Below are 13,989 nucleotides of genomic sequence, written 5' to 3' on the forward strand. Positions count from 1 at the left end.
GGGACAGCTAGTCAGCAGTGCAGAGTAAAGGGACAGCTAGTCAGCAGTACAGAGTAATGAGACAGCTAGTCAGCAGTACAGAGTAAAGGGACAGCTAGTCAGCAGTACAGAGTAGAGGGACAGCTGGTCAGCAGTACAGAGTAAAGGGACAGCTAGTCAGCAGTACAGAGTAAAGGGACACGGAGTCAGCAGTACAGAGTAAAGGGACAGCTAGTCAGCAGTAGAGAGTAAAGGGACACGGAGTCAGCAGTACAGAGTAGAGGGACAGTTAGTCAGCAGTACAGAGTAGAGGGACAGCTGGTCAGCAGTACAGAGTAAAGGGACAGCTAGTCATCAGTACAGAGTAAAGGGACAGCTAGTCAGCAGTACAGAGTAAAGGGACAGCTAGTCAGCAGTACAGAGTAGAGGGACAGCTAGTCAGCAGTACAGAGTAGAGGGACAGCTAGTCAGCAGTACAGAGTAAAGGGACAGCTAGTCAGCAGTACAGAGTAAAGGGACAGCTAGTCAGCAGTACAGAGTAAAGGGACAGCTCGTCAGCAGTGGCGAGTAAAGGGACAGCTAGTCAGCAGTACAGAGTAATGGGACAGCTAGTCAGCAGTACAGAGTAAAGGGACAGCTAGTCAGCAGTACAGAGTAAAGGGACAGCTCGTCAGCAGTGGCGAGTAAAGGGACAGCTAGTCAGCAGTACAGAGTAAAGGGACAGCTAGTCAGCAGTACAGAGTAAAGGGACAGCTGGTCAACAGTACAGAGTAAAGGGACACCGAATCAGCAGTACAGAGTAAAGGGACAGCTGGTCAGCAGTACAGAGTAAAGGGACAGCTGGTCAGCAGTACAGAGTAAAGGGACAGCTGGTCAACAGTACAGAGTAAAGGGACACCGAATCAGCAGTACAGAGTAAAGGGACAGCTAGTCAGCAGTACAGAGTAAAGGGACACCGAATCAGCAGTACAGAGTAAAGGGACAGCTAGTCAGCAGTACAGAGTAAAGGGACAGCTAGTCAGCAGTACAGAGTAAAGGGACACCGAATCAGCAGTACAGAGTAATGGGATAAATTACCTGAATTGATGCGATAATGATAAAAATAAAGATATGTTTATAACATTGTGGACTTTTTAAATTATATTTTAAACTACTACTACCCATCAATTGTCCTATTAACAATCACCCATATTAGCAAACTCATTTCACTTCAAACTTCACATTTCTCTAGCATAGGCTACTTATCGTAATGAACAATATCAAGAAAATGCCAGGGATAAGTGATCAGTATGATCGTTGTCGATAATGTTTGGTTTATCGTCCCAGCTCTACCTCAGAACTGATTCATAGATAGCAAGGAGAAAGGCACAGAGGGTGGGTGTGGTTGAACAGTTCTTGGTCTTGACAAATCTTTTAAAACAGCTTATAAGTCAACTCCTTCTTCACAGGTCCAATATAATATACACTGAGTGTAAAAAACATTAGGAACACTTTCCTAATATTGAGTTGCAACCCCTTTTGCCCTCAGAACAGCCTCAATTCATTGAGGCATGAACTCTACAAGGAGTTGAAAGCGTTCCACAGGGATGATGGCCCATGTTGACTCCAATGCCTAACACAGTTGTGTCAAGTTGGCTGTATGTCCTTTGGGTGGTGGACCATTCTTAATACACGTGGGAAACTGTTGAGCGTTAAAACCCCAGCAACGTTGCAGTTCTTGACACACTCAAACCGGTGCGCCTGGCACCTACTACCATACCCAATTCAAAGGCACTTCAATCTTTTGTCTTGCCCATTCACCCTCTGAATGGCACACACACAATCCATGTCTCAATTGTCTCAAGGCTTAAAACTCCTTCTTTAACCCGTCTCCTCCCCTTCATCTACACTGATTGAAGTGGGTTTAACAAGTAACATTAATAAGGAATCATAGCTTTCACCTGGATTCACCTTGTCAGTCTACATCATGGAAAGAACAGGTGTTCTTCGTGTTTTGTAATCTCATTCACAAAACGTAAAAACTATTGTCTATTCCTTAGTAGGCTAGTTGATGAATTTCAAAAACGATTTACAGGTTTGTTGTGTGGTGTGTGTCTGAGAGAGAGAGTGCTTTCCCTTACCTTATTGTCAGACAGTGCCTGCTGTGTGTGTGTGTGTGTGTGTGTGTGTGTGTGTGTGTGTGTGTGTGTGTGTGTGTGTGTGTGTGTGTGTGTGTGTGTGTGTGTGTGTGTGTGTGTGTGTGTGTGTGTGTGTGTGTGTGTGTGTGTGTGTGTGTGTGTTGTTTGTGATGCTGACTGTTACCTTGAGTGAGTCGAAGCAGGCGATGACTCTGCCATTGTCCACGTGGCAGCTCCTGGCTGGGTGGGCGAACTTACACTCAGCGTCCGAGCGGGAGCAGGTACCCCTCTGGAACTCTCGACACACCTCTAGGGTCAACCACTTAGTGTCCCGGCCCATGGCCATACTTCCCATATTGACTGCCATTACAGCCCCTCAGGACAAGAAGTGGATAAAAGAGTAGGGTCTAGGGTTGGACACGATCGGGACTTAGTGCACAAACAAAAAGCCCTGATGCAGACGAAAATACATTGGAAACTCCTTGGCAAGACAAGAGGAGATGAGTGCGTGAAATTAAATGAAAGACTTAGTTATACTGGATACAATGAATAAGCTGGTCCTTTGAAATGACTTTGAGTTTCTGGGTATGGAGGCTGGAGTAGTGGGTTTTCTTGGGTACGGTGCAGATCCCTGATCCACTGACGATGGGATGAGTTCTCAGAGATAGAGGTGAGCAGAGGCCAGCTCTGTCTCATAGAAAAAGGACGAAATTGGGGGACCTTACTCTGGCATGCTGAGATATATAGTTCAGACATGCATTGTCCTAGAGAGAGGCCTTCCAATGACAGCTTCCTCTTCTTATGTCCGTCAGTCTGTCTGTCTCAGTCTTGCGTGCGCTGGTCACTCCATTCTTCAGACAGAAACCCCAAAACCACCCCAAATATCCAGAACTGTGACACGGCTTCTGTAGCGTTTAGTATGCCTGGTCAGGCTGTTTAGAAAAAGTGAAAGATAAAAAAGCAGAAGCTTATCGACCAGTGTCCTTGTATTGATGACGAGGTGGAGGCTGGGGGAGGGGGAGGCTGGTGGGAGGTGGAGGCTGAGGGGAGGCTGGTGGGAGGTGGAGGCTGAGGGGAGGTGGGCGGATTGCAGATCAGCAGCAGGACGGAATGACTCTCTGGCTGTCAGGGTCACATATAGCCTCATTCAAGGCCAAACACACACAAATAAACACACACACAGTGCTGTGCTTTGCTCTACTCTCACCTAGCAGGGCCAGGAGACAGCAGCAGTACACAGAGGCAGCAGGCCACCAGCCAGCCAAACACTCCAGACCAGAACGTCAGGCACCCACTCAGTCTTCTTAGGCACTTTGGAGTTCCACTTCCTCCTCTTATTTTAGTCTCTTTCTCATCCCTCCTTCTCCACGTTTCTTCCTTCCCTGGCTGTCTCTTGTCGTTTATCCTTCCGTCTTCGTCATCCTCTTTATTGACCTCTTCATGTGGCTGCCCCTGCCGTAAAAACCTGTCTTTAGGTTGCAAGAAGAGACAGATGATCAAAATTAGTCAGCAGTCGGTTTAAAATAATAAAATTAAAAAATCAATAGCAGAAAAGGGTTCCAGGAAAAGCAGGCATCCTGAATGTAGAATATAACTGCATTAGAATCCAACCTAGACTGTCAACTTACAACAGAAACCTATAGAGTCGAACTGGGTGATGAGGTCATGAGGTGAAAGAGAGACACACAGATAGAGCAGAGCAGACGGAGAGGGAGGGAGTAGGGAGGCTAGTAGGGAGGCTAGTAGGGAGGCTAGTAGGGAGGCTGCAATGCACAGGAAAGGACAAACAATGGCTTAATTAAGAGATACAAGGAGGTAGAGGGAGGGATAGAGGGAGGGATAAAGGGAGGGAGTGAGAGAGAGGGAGGTAGAGGGAGGGATAGAGAGTGGGAGGGAGGGATAGAGAGAGGGAGGGAGGGAGGGATAGAGGGAGCGATAGAGAGAGGGAGGGATAAAGGGAAGAATGGATGGAGTGAGGGAGAGAGGGACGGAGGGATAGAGGGAGTGATAGAGAGGGGGGGATAGAGGGAGGGAGGGATAGAGGGAGTGATAGAGAGAGGGAGGGAGGGAGGGATAGAGGGAGCGATAGAGAGAGGGAGGGATGAAGGGAAGAATGGAGGGAGTGATAGAGAGAGGGAGGGATAGAGGGAGGGAGGGATAGAGGGAGTGATAGAGAGAGGGAGGGAGGGATAGAGGGAGTGATAGAGAGAGAGAGGGAGGGAGTGATAGAGGGAGTGATAGAGAGAGAGAGGGAGGGAGTGATAAAGGGAGCGATAGAGAGAGGGAGGGATAGAGGGAGTGATAGAGAGGGAGGGATAGAGGGAGGGAGAAATAGGGAGAAAGAGGGAGGGAAGGAAGAGAAATCTAGCAAGAAAGAGATGTCCCTTTAAGCCACATGAGCTTTTCAGAGCTGAATGTAATTGACCAACTTGACATGAATCATGCTGCGATGTGTGCTGAAAATGAGTATCCTTCAACCGCCACAGGCTGGCCGGCTGAAACTGCCGATCCCCACCAGCAGTCTGTCCGCTGCCGTCGCAGACAGTTATGAATATATAGAGGGGAAGGGAGTGATGAGGAAAAGAGAGAAAGAGCATTTCTCCACAACTGTAGCTGCAGTGAGGCCACAGCCAATCAGCTTGAGCCTTGCAGGCAGGCAAAGAAAGTGGCTTGCCAATGAGGATAGAGGTTGCATATCGACCCCACCCCACCCATCCTTGTTCCTCCCTGCCTGCCTGCCTCTTTCCTCTGGCACAGCCTGTCATGTCTGAGCCTCATTTATTTTTTATTTAACTAGGCAAGTCAGTTAAGAACACATTCTTATTTACAATGACGTCCTAGGAACAGTGGATTAACTGCCTTGTTCAGGGGCAGAACGACAGATTTTTAACTTGTCGGCTCTGGGATTTGATCTAGCAACCTTTCATTTACTGGTCCAACGCTCTAACCACTAGGCTACCTGCCGCCCCATGCCAGGATTTAAAGAGGAGAATAAAGAATGTCTGACTCTAAAGTCCTCTCTTTCTCTCACTCTGAAGTGTGTGTGCACCTGTGTCCTGCTCAAACCGAGGGCATCACTGCAGTGTCTGACTTCCAGAGAGGGAGAGAGGGATATGAGAGGATGATAGCAGAGCTTCTTACTGTATTTCTCCCAGTGAGGTGTGGTAAGGCAGGGTTAAGTGTGAGCGAGGGATGGGGGGCTTAATATAACAAGGACAAAATCTGGTGAAAGTGATTGTCTTTCGACACCATGTAGAGTCCATGCCCCAATTAATTGAGGCTATTCTGAGGGCAAAAGTGTGGGGTGGGTGTACTAGGAAGCTTAATGTTTTGTACCCTCAGTGTATATAGTCATTAATAGTGAATGACTTGATAAATAAGGGGTACATCCTAATAAGTAACCCACACCATAAGTCAATGAGCGACAATATGCAAACATTGGGAACTATTAACCAGAACGTGTACCATGGTTGACTGTAGACACGAGAGGTGAAACCATAACATGAAGGAGACAGGAATAAAAGAGAGGTACAAAACATAACATGAAGGAGACAGGAATAAAAGAGAGGTGAAAACATAACATGAAGGAGGCAGGAATAAAAGAGAGGTGAAAACATAAGAGGAAGGAGACAGGAATAAAAGAGGTGAAAACATAACAGGAAGGAGACAGGAATAAAAGAGAGGTACAAAACATAACAGGAAGGAGGCAGGAATAAAAGAGAGGTGAAAACATAACATGAAGGAGACAGGAATAAAAGAGAGGTGAAAACATAACAGGAAGGAGGCAGGAATAAAAGAGAGGTGAAAACATAACAGGAAGGAGGCAGGAATAAAAGAGAGGTGAAAACATAACATGAAGGAGACAGGAATAAAAGAGAGGTGAAAACATAACATGAAACATAACAGGAAGGAGACAGGAATAAAAGAGAGATGAAAACATAACAGGAAGGAGGCAGGAATAAAAGAGAGGTGAAAACATAACAGGAAGGAGACAGGAATAAAAGAGAGGTACAAAACATAACATGAATAAAGGAGGAAAACATAACAGGAAGGAATAAAGAGAGGTGAAAACATAACATGAAGGAGACAGGAAGGAAGGAGGCAGGAATAAAAGAGAGGTGAAAACATAACATGAAGGAGGCAGGAATAAAAGAGAGGTGAAAACATAACAGGAAGGAGACAGGAATAAAAGAGAGGTACAAAACATAACAGGAAGGAGGCAGGAATAAAAGAGAGGTACAAAACATAACATGAAGGAGGCAGGAATAAAAGAGAGGTGAAAACATAACAGGAAGGAGACAGGAATAAAAGAGAGGTGAAAACATAACAGGAATAACAAAGAGAGGTACAAAACATAACATGAAGGAGGCAGGAAGGTGAAAACATAACATGGAAGGAGCAGGAATAAAGAGAGGTACAAAACATAAAAGAGAGGTACAAAACATAACATGAAGGAGGCAGGAATAAAAGAGAGGTGAAAACATAACAGGAAGGAGGCAGGAATAAAAGAGAGGTACAAAACATAACATGAAGGAGGCAGGAATAAAAGAGAGGTGAAAACATAACATGAAGGAGGCAGGAATAAAAGAGAGGTACAAAACATAACATGAAGGAGGCAGGAATAAAAGAGAGGTGAAAACATAACATGAAGGAGGCAGGAATAAAAGAGAGGTACAAAACATAACATGAAGGAGGAAAACATAACAGGAATAAAAGAGAGGTAACAGGAAGGAGACAGGAAAAACATAACAGGAAGGAGGCAGGAATAAAAGAGAGGTGAAAACATAACATGAAGGAGACAGGAATAAAAGAGAGGTGAAAACATAACAGGAAGGAGACAGGAATAAAAGAGAGGTACAAAACATAACATGAAGGAGGCAGGAATAAAAGAGAGGTGAAAACATAACAGGAAGGAGACAGGAATAAAAGAGAGGTACAAAACATAACATGAAGGAGGCAGGAATAAAAGAGAGGTGAAAACATAACAGGAAGGAGACAGGAATAAAAGAGAGGTGAAAACATAACAGGAAGGAGACAGGAATAAAAGAGAGGTGAAAACATAACAGGAAGGAGACAGGAATAAAAGAGAGGTGAAAACATAACAGGAAGGAGACAGGAATAAAAGAGAGGTGAAAACATAACATGAAGGAGGCAGGAATAAAAGAGAGGTACAAAACAACAGGAAGGAGACATGAATAAAAGAGAGGTGAAAACAACAGGAAGGAGACAGGAATAAAAGAGAGGTGAAAACATAACATGAAGGAGGCAGGAATAAAAGAGAGGTGAAAACATAACAGGAAGGAGACAGGAATAAAAGAGAGGTGAAAACATAACAGGAAGGAGGCAGGAATAACAGGAAAGAGAGGTACAAAACATAACAGGAAGGAAGGAATAAAAGACAGGAAAACATAAAGGAAAAGAGAGGTGAAAACATAACAGGAAGGAGACAGGAATAAAAAGAGGCAGGGTGAAAACATAACAGGAAGGAAGACAGGAATAAAGAGAGGTGAAAACATAACAGGAAGGAGACAGGAATAAAAGAGAGGTGAAAACATAACAGGAAGGAGGCAGGAAGGTGAAAACATAACAAAGAGAGGAATGAAAACATAACAGGAAGGAGACAGGAATAACAGGAAGGAAAAAGAGGTGAAAACATAACAGGAAGGAGACAGGAATAAAAGAGAGGTGAAAACATAACAGGAAGGAGACAGGAATAAAAGAGAGGTGAAAACATAACAGGAAGGAGACAGGAATAAAAGAGAGGTGAAAACATAACAGGAAGGAGACAGGAATAAAAGAGAGGTGAAAACATAACAGGAAGGAGACAGGAATAAAAGAGAGGTGAAAACATAACAGGAAGGAGACAGGAATAAAAGAGAGGTGAAAACATAACAGGAAGGAGACAGGAATAAAAGAGAGGTGAAAACATAACAGGAAGGAGACAGGAATAAAAGAAAACATAACAGGAAGGAACAAGTAGAATAAAAGAGGTAGGTGAAAACATAACAGAAAACATAACATGAAGGAGACAGGAATAAAAGAGAGGTGAAAACATAACAGGAAGGAGACAGGAATAAAAGAGAGGTGAAAACATAACAGGAAGGAGACAGGAATAAAAGAGAGGTGAAAACATAACAGGAAGGAGACAGGAATAAAAGAGAGGTGAAAACATAACAGGAAGGAGACAGGAATAAAAGAGAGGTGAAAAACAACAGGAAGGAGGCAGGAATAAAAGAGAGGTGAAAACATAACAGGAAGGAGACAGGAATAAAAGAGAGGTGAAAACATAACAGGAAGGAGGCAGGAATAAAAGAGAGGTACAAAACAACAGGAAGGAGGCAGGAATAAAAGAGGTGTAAAACATAACAGGAAAACATAACAGGAAGGAGACAGGAATAAAGAGAGGTGATAACAGGAAAACATAACAGGAAGGAGACAGGAAGGAGGCAGGAATAAAAGAGAGGTGAAAACAACAGGAAGGAGGCAGGAATAAAAGAGAGATGAAAACATAACATGAAGGAGACTAAAAGAGAGGAGGAGAAGGGATTGGGGCAGATATTATCGGTCCTCATGTCACATAGCGACAGACACAGATGGAAGGAGCAGTGGGAGGGTGTCTGTGTGTATGAGAGGGTCTCTGTGTGTATGAGTGTCTCTGTGTGTATGAGAGTGTCTCTGTGTGTATGAGAGTGCGCAGACAGAAAGCCCATTAGGAGAGTCCTGTGGTGGAGGGAGGGGGAGAGAGAGAGAGATGGAGAGAAGAGAGAGAATGGGGAGAAGAGAGAGAATGGGGAGAGATGGTCATTCGAGAGCTTCGATCTGCAAAAAGATGATTCTGAGATAATTGGCTTTAAAGTTCAGAACCCTCATTGGTTTGAATGGTGTTTTTATCTTGTATTCTTTTGAACTTATCAATATGAATTGGGGTACTTCGAGTCCTGTATAGGTAGAGAACATTGAATAGAACACGGCTATGTCTTATAGTCCCAAGCTCTCCAATTGCAGTACTTTCCTGCAGACAAATGATCAAACTGCCCTCTCGTGGCCTCATGGGTGGAATGTTATTGATAGTTTTCGCAATTTCATAATTAATCAACATTATTTTTAAAGACCAGACAAAGATCTGGAGTTTCTATGTTCTAAAATTGGGCTGCAAACTAAAAATGGAATAATTGTCAACTCTATATCTGACATGGTACAACAGTCTTCTTTTTTTTACACCCATAACCATGTTTATGAGATGGATACTTTTGTTTCAAAGTAGATTTGTTTAATACTACAGAGCAGTGGTGAAAAGTGACAGCCAAAAGAGACACCCAAAAGTACTCATTACATTATGAATGCTTAGCAGGACAGGAAAATGGTCCATTCACACACTTATCAAGAGAACTTCCATGGTCATCCCTACTGCCTCTGATCTGGCGGACTCACTAAACACACATGCTTTGTTTGTAAATGATGTCTGAGTGTTGGAGTGTGCCCCTGGCTAACCATAAATTACAAAAACAAGAAAATGGGTCTGTCTAGTTTGCTTAATATAATGATTTTTAAATGATTTATACTTTTACTTTTGATACATATGTATATTTCAGCAATTAGATTTACTTTTGATACTTAAGTATATTTAAAACCAAATACTTTTAGACTTTTACTCAAGTAGTATTTTACTGCGTGACTTTCACTTTTATTTGAGTCATTTTCTTTTAAAGTATCTTTACTTTTATTCAAGTAATAATTGGATACTTTTCCACCACTGCTACAGAGAAACACTTGGTGTGACTGATTTAGCCCACTGCAGTATTAAAACACCTTCAGACACAAGAACAAAGGCACACACCCGCAAAAAAATGTTTGAGAGATGAGAGGGTAAGATTGATTGCTTAGGCATGCTTGGCTGTCTCTACCCCTCTCCCTCCTCCTCCACCTCTCATCCTGCTGGTATGTCTTTCCCTCCTCCTCCTCCACCTCCACCTCTCATCCTGCTGGTCTGTCTCTCCCTCCTTCACCTCTCATCCTGCTGGTCTGTCTCTCCCTCCTCCACCTCTCATCCTGCTGGTCTGTCTCTCCCTCATCCTCCTCCTCCTCTCATCCTGCTGGTCTGTCTCTCCCTCCTCCTCCCATCATGCTGGTCTCTCTCCCTCCTCCTCCTCCTCTCATCCTGCTGGTCTGTCTCTCCGTCCTCCACCTCTCATCCTGCTGGTCTGTCTCTCCCTCCTCCTCCACCTCTCATCCTGCTGGTCTGTCTCTCCCTTCCCCTCTCATCCTGCTGGTTTGTCTCTCCCTCATCATCCTCCTCCACATCTCATCCTGCTGGTCTGTCTCTCCCTCCTCCTCCTCTCATCCTGCTGGTCTATCTCTCCCTCCTCCTCCTCTCATCCTGCTGGTCTGTCTGTCTCTCCCTCCTCCTCCTCCACCTCTCATCCTGCTGGTCTGTCTCTCCCTCCCCCTCTCATCCTGTTGGTCTGTCTCTCCCTCCCCCTCTCATCCTGTTGGTTTGTCTCTCCCTCATCCTCCTCCTCCCCCTCCGCTCATCCTGCTGGTCTGTCTCTCCCTCATCCTCCTCCTCCCCCTCCACTCATCCTGCTGGTCTGTCTCTCCCTCATCCTCCATCTCTCATCCTGCTGGTCTGTCTCTCCCTCCACCTCCTTCACCTCTCATCCTGCTGGCCTGTCTCTCCCTCCTCCAAATCTCATCCTGCTGGTCTGTCTCTCCTCCTCCTCCACCTCTCAACCTGCTGGTCTGTCTCTCCTCCTCCTCATCCTGCTGGTCTGTCTCTCCTCCTCCACTTCTCATCCTGCTGGTCTGTCTCTCCCTCTCTCCCTCTTCCACCTCTCATCATGCTGGTCTCTCTCTCCCACCTCCTCCTCCTCCACCTCTCATCCTGCTGGTCGGTCTCTCTCTCCTCCTCCTCTCATCCTGCTGATCTGTCTCTCCCTCCTCCTCCTCTCATCCTGCTGATCTGTCTCTCCCTCCTCCTCCCCCTCCCATCCTGCTGGTCTGTCTCTCCCTCCTCCTCCTCATCCTGCTGGTCTGTCTCTCCCTCCACCTCCTTCACCTCTCATCCTGCTGGCCTGTCTCTCCCTCCTCCAAATCTCATCCTGCTGGTCTGTCTCCCCCTCCTCTTCCTCCTCTCATCCTGCTCGTCTGTCTCTCCTCCTCCTCCCCCTCCCATCCTGCTGGTCTGTCTCCCCCTCCTCTTCCTCCTCTCATCCTGCTCGTCTGTCTCTCCCTCCTCCTCCCCCTCCCATCCTGCTCGTCTGTCTCTCCCTCCTCCTCCCCCTCCCATCCTGCTGGTCTGTCTCTCCCTCCTCTTCCACCTCTCATCATGCTGTCTCTCTCTCTCTCCTCCTCCTCCTCCACCACCTCTCATCCTGCTGGTCTGTCTCTCCCTCCTCCTCCTCTCATCCTGCTGGTCTGTCTCTCCCTCCTCCTCCCCCTCCCATCCTGCTGGTCTGTCTCTCCCTCCTCCTCCCCCTCCCATCCTGCTGGTCTGTCTCTCCCTCCTCCTCCCCATCCTGCTGGTCTGTCTCTTCCTCCTCCTCCTCATCCTGCTGGTCTGTCTCTCCCTCCACCTCCTTCACCTCTCACCCTGCTGGCCTGTCTCTCCCTCCTCCAAATCTCATCCTGCTGGTCTGTCTCCCCCTCTTCCTCCTCTCATCCTGCTCGTCTGTCTCTCCTCCTCCTCCACCTTTCATCCTGCTGGTCTGTCTCTCCCTCCTCCTCCTCTCATCCTGCTGGTCTGTCTCTCCCTCCTCCTCCTCCACCTCTCATCCTGCTGGCCTTTCTCTCCCTATCCTGCATTCAGGCCCATGTCAGCCACAGTCAGGAGCCCCTGCTTACGCAGTGTTTCCACACCTACCTCCCTCAGGGTGCATGCATCCTTGCTCAGCAGCGCTGCAACCAACATCATCAAAACCCACAACAGAAAGGGAACACGAGCTGACTCTTGACTGTTCCCTGGCTGGCTTTCCGCAATAGACACAGAACGACTGCACAGTTTCCACCTGAGCAGTTGATAGGCAGTTAGGGTGGACACTGGCTCTGGCCCAGACTCACAACGGCATTCATTCAGGATCCATACTGCAGACAATCTTCTTGAAGCAGGAACAGAAGGTACTCTGTGACTCTGTGATGGATATTATTCATCCATAAGCAAATTAAGTAACGGAGTACAGTAAAGCAGAGAACGAACTATACCTTCAGTACCAGACAAGTCTGGAGTTGGTGCCACATCTAAAATAGCAGCCACTGACTGGGCTCATGATTCCCTCAATTGACCCAGGCAGCACACCAGGGGACTAATCAGGACAACAGTGTTGAATAATTGAACATAAGTACATAAGCCACATATCCAAGCCCTTTCCAGCAGCATGCTGTATAAATGCAGATAGCATTACTACAAGTCTGAATTTGAATTGAGGTCTAATTGCTCCAGTGGTTGAGTGATTGTGAGGAGTGAGGCGCTGCAGAGCAGGAGAAAACAGGAGAAAAGAAGAAATGGAGAGAGGAGAAAGGGCGGAAAGCAGTAAAGAGGAGAGGAGTAAAGAGGGGAGGAATAAAGAGGAGAGGAGTAAAGAGGGGAGTAAAGAGGAGAGTAAAGAGGGGAGGAGTAAAGAGGGGAGGAGATGAGTAAAGAGGAGAGAGGAGTAAAGAGGAGAGGAGTAAAGAGGGGAGGAGTAAAGAGGAGAGAGGAGTAAAGAGGGGAGGAAAGGAGTAAAGAGGAGAGGAATAAAGAGGAGAGGAGTAAAGAGGGGAGGAGAGGAGATGAGTAAAGAGGTGAGAGGAGATGAGTAAAGAGGAGAGGAGTAAAGAGGAGAGGAGTAAAGAGGAGAGGAGTAAAGAGGGGAGGAGTTGAGTAAAGAGGGGAGGAATAAAGAGGGGAGTAAAGAGTAGAGTAAAGAGGGGATGAGTAAAGAGGAGAGAGGAGTAAAGAGGAGAGGAGTAAAGAGGGGAGGAGTAAAGAGGAGAGAGGAGTAAAGGGGGGAGGAGATGAGTAAAGAGGGGAGGAGATGAGTAAAGAGGGGAGGAATAAAGAGGAGAGGAGTAAAGAGGGGAGGAGAGGAGATGAGTAAAGAGGAGAGAGGAGATGAGTAAAGAGGAGAGGAGTAAAGAGGGGAGGAGTAAAGAGGGGAGGAGTAAAGAGGAGATGAGTAAATAGGGGAGGAAAGGAGTAAAGAGGGGAGGAGATGAGTAAAGAGGAGAGGAGAGGAGTAAAGAGGAGAGGAGTAAAGAGGAGAGGAGTAAAGAGGGGAGGAATAAAGAGGAGAGAGGAGTAAAGAGGGGAGGAAAGGAGTAAAGAGGGGAGGAGATGAGTACAGAGGGGATGAGTAAAGAGGAGAGAGGAGAGGAGTAAAGAGGGGAGGAGTAAAGAGGAGAGGAGTAAAAGAGGGGAGGAGTAAAGAGGAGAGGAGTAAAGAGGGGAGGAGAGGAGTAAAGAGGGGAGGAGAGGAGTAAAGAGGAGAGAGGAGAGGAGTAAAGAGGGGAGGAGTAAAGAGGAGGGGAGTAAAGAGGGGAGGAGAGGAGGAGAGAGGAGAGGAGGAGAGGAGTAAGGAGGGGAGGAGATGAGTAAAGAGGGGAGGAGTAAAGAGGAGGGGAGTAAAGAGGAGAGAGGAGAGGAGTAAAGAGGGGAGGAATAAAGAGGAGAGAGGAGGAAAGAGGGGAAGAAAGGAGTAAAGAGGGGAGGAGATGAGTAAAGAGGGGAGGAGTAAAGAGGAGAGAGGAGAGGAGTAAAGAGGGGAGGAGTAAAGAGGGGAGGAGTAAAGAGGAGAGAGGAGAGGAGTAAAGAGGGGAGGAGAGGAGTAAAGAGGGGAGGAGTGGAGTAAAGAGGGGAGGAGAGGAGTAAAGAGGAGAGGAGTAAAGAGGGGAGGAGAGGAGTAAAGAGGAGAGAGGAGAG

At 46.5% G+C, this 13,989-nt stretch overlaps 1 protein-coding gene and 1 long non-coding RNA gene across 14 annotated transcripts in view; one reads left to right on the top strand and one right to left on the bottom strand.

Moving 5' to 3' along the window:
• mbnl3 (muscleblind-like splicing regulator 3) overlaps positions 1 to 13,989 on the bottom strand; it is a 97,394-nt gene that overhangs the window by 61,779 nt on the left and 21,626 nt on the right. For 9 of the 10 annotated variants that reach the window (XR_008086486.1, XR_008086485.1, XM_052486903.1 and 6 more), the window contains exon 2: positions 2,281 to 3,565. The exons of the other annotated variant lie outside the window; for it this stretch is intronic. Coding sequence is in view for 7 of the 9 variants with exons in the window: in XM_052486903.1 (XP_052342863.1) it covers positions 2,281 to 2,463 (183 nt within the window). In the remaining 2 variants the exon portion in view is untranslated. The remainder of the gene's footprint in view (positions 1 to 2,280; positions 3,566 to 13,989) is intronic. 10 annotated transcript variants of the gene reach the window in all.
• On the top strand, positions 4,293 to 9,391 carry LOC127913685 (uncharacterized). Of its 4 annotated transcripts, XR_008086511.1 has the most exons (10): positions 4,293 to 5,819; positions 6,066 to 6,104; positions 6,333 to 6,372; positions 6,610 to 6,649; positions 6,912 to 6,990; positions 7,030 to 7,417; positions 7,743 to 8,015; positions 8,142 to 8,297; positions 8,336 to 8,449; positions 8,558 to 9,391. It is a non-coding gene; the product is annotated as an uncharacterized LOC127913685 (long non-coding RNA). The 4 variants fall into 4 exon arrangements; XR_008086512.1 differs by lacking the exons at positions 6,066 to 6,104; positions 6,333 to 6,372; positions 6,610 to 6,649 and having other exon boundaries at positions 6,951 to 7,417; XR_008086514.1 differs by lacking the exons at positions 4,293 to 5,819; positions 6,333 to 6,372; positions 6,610 to 6,649; positions 6,912 to 6,990 and having other exon boundaries at positions 6,028 to 6,104; positions 7,070 to 7,417.

The sequence above is a fragment of the Oncorhynchus keta genome, chromosome 30 (assembly GCF_023373465.1).
Source record: "Oncorhynchus keta strain PuntledgeMale-10-30-2019 chromosome 30, Oket_V2, whole genome shotgun sequence".
Classification (NCBI taxonomy): Eukaryota; Metazoa; Chordata; class Actinopteri; order Salmoniformes; family Salmonidae; genus Oncorhynchus; species Oncorhynchus keta.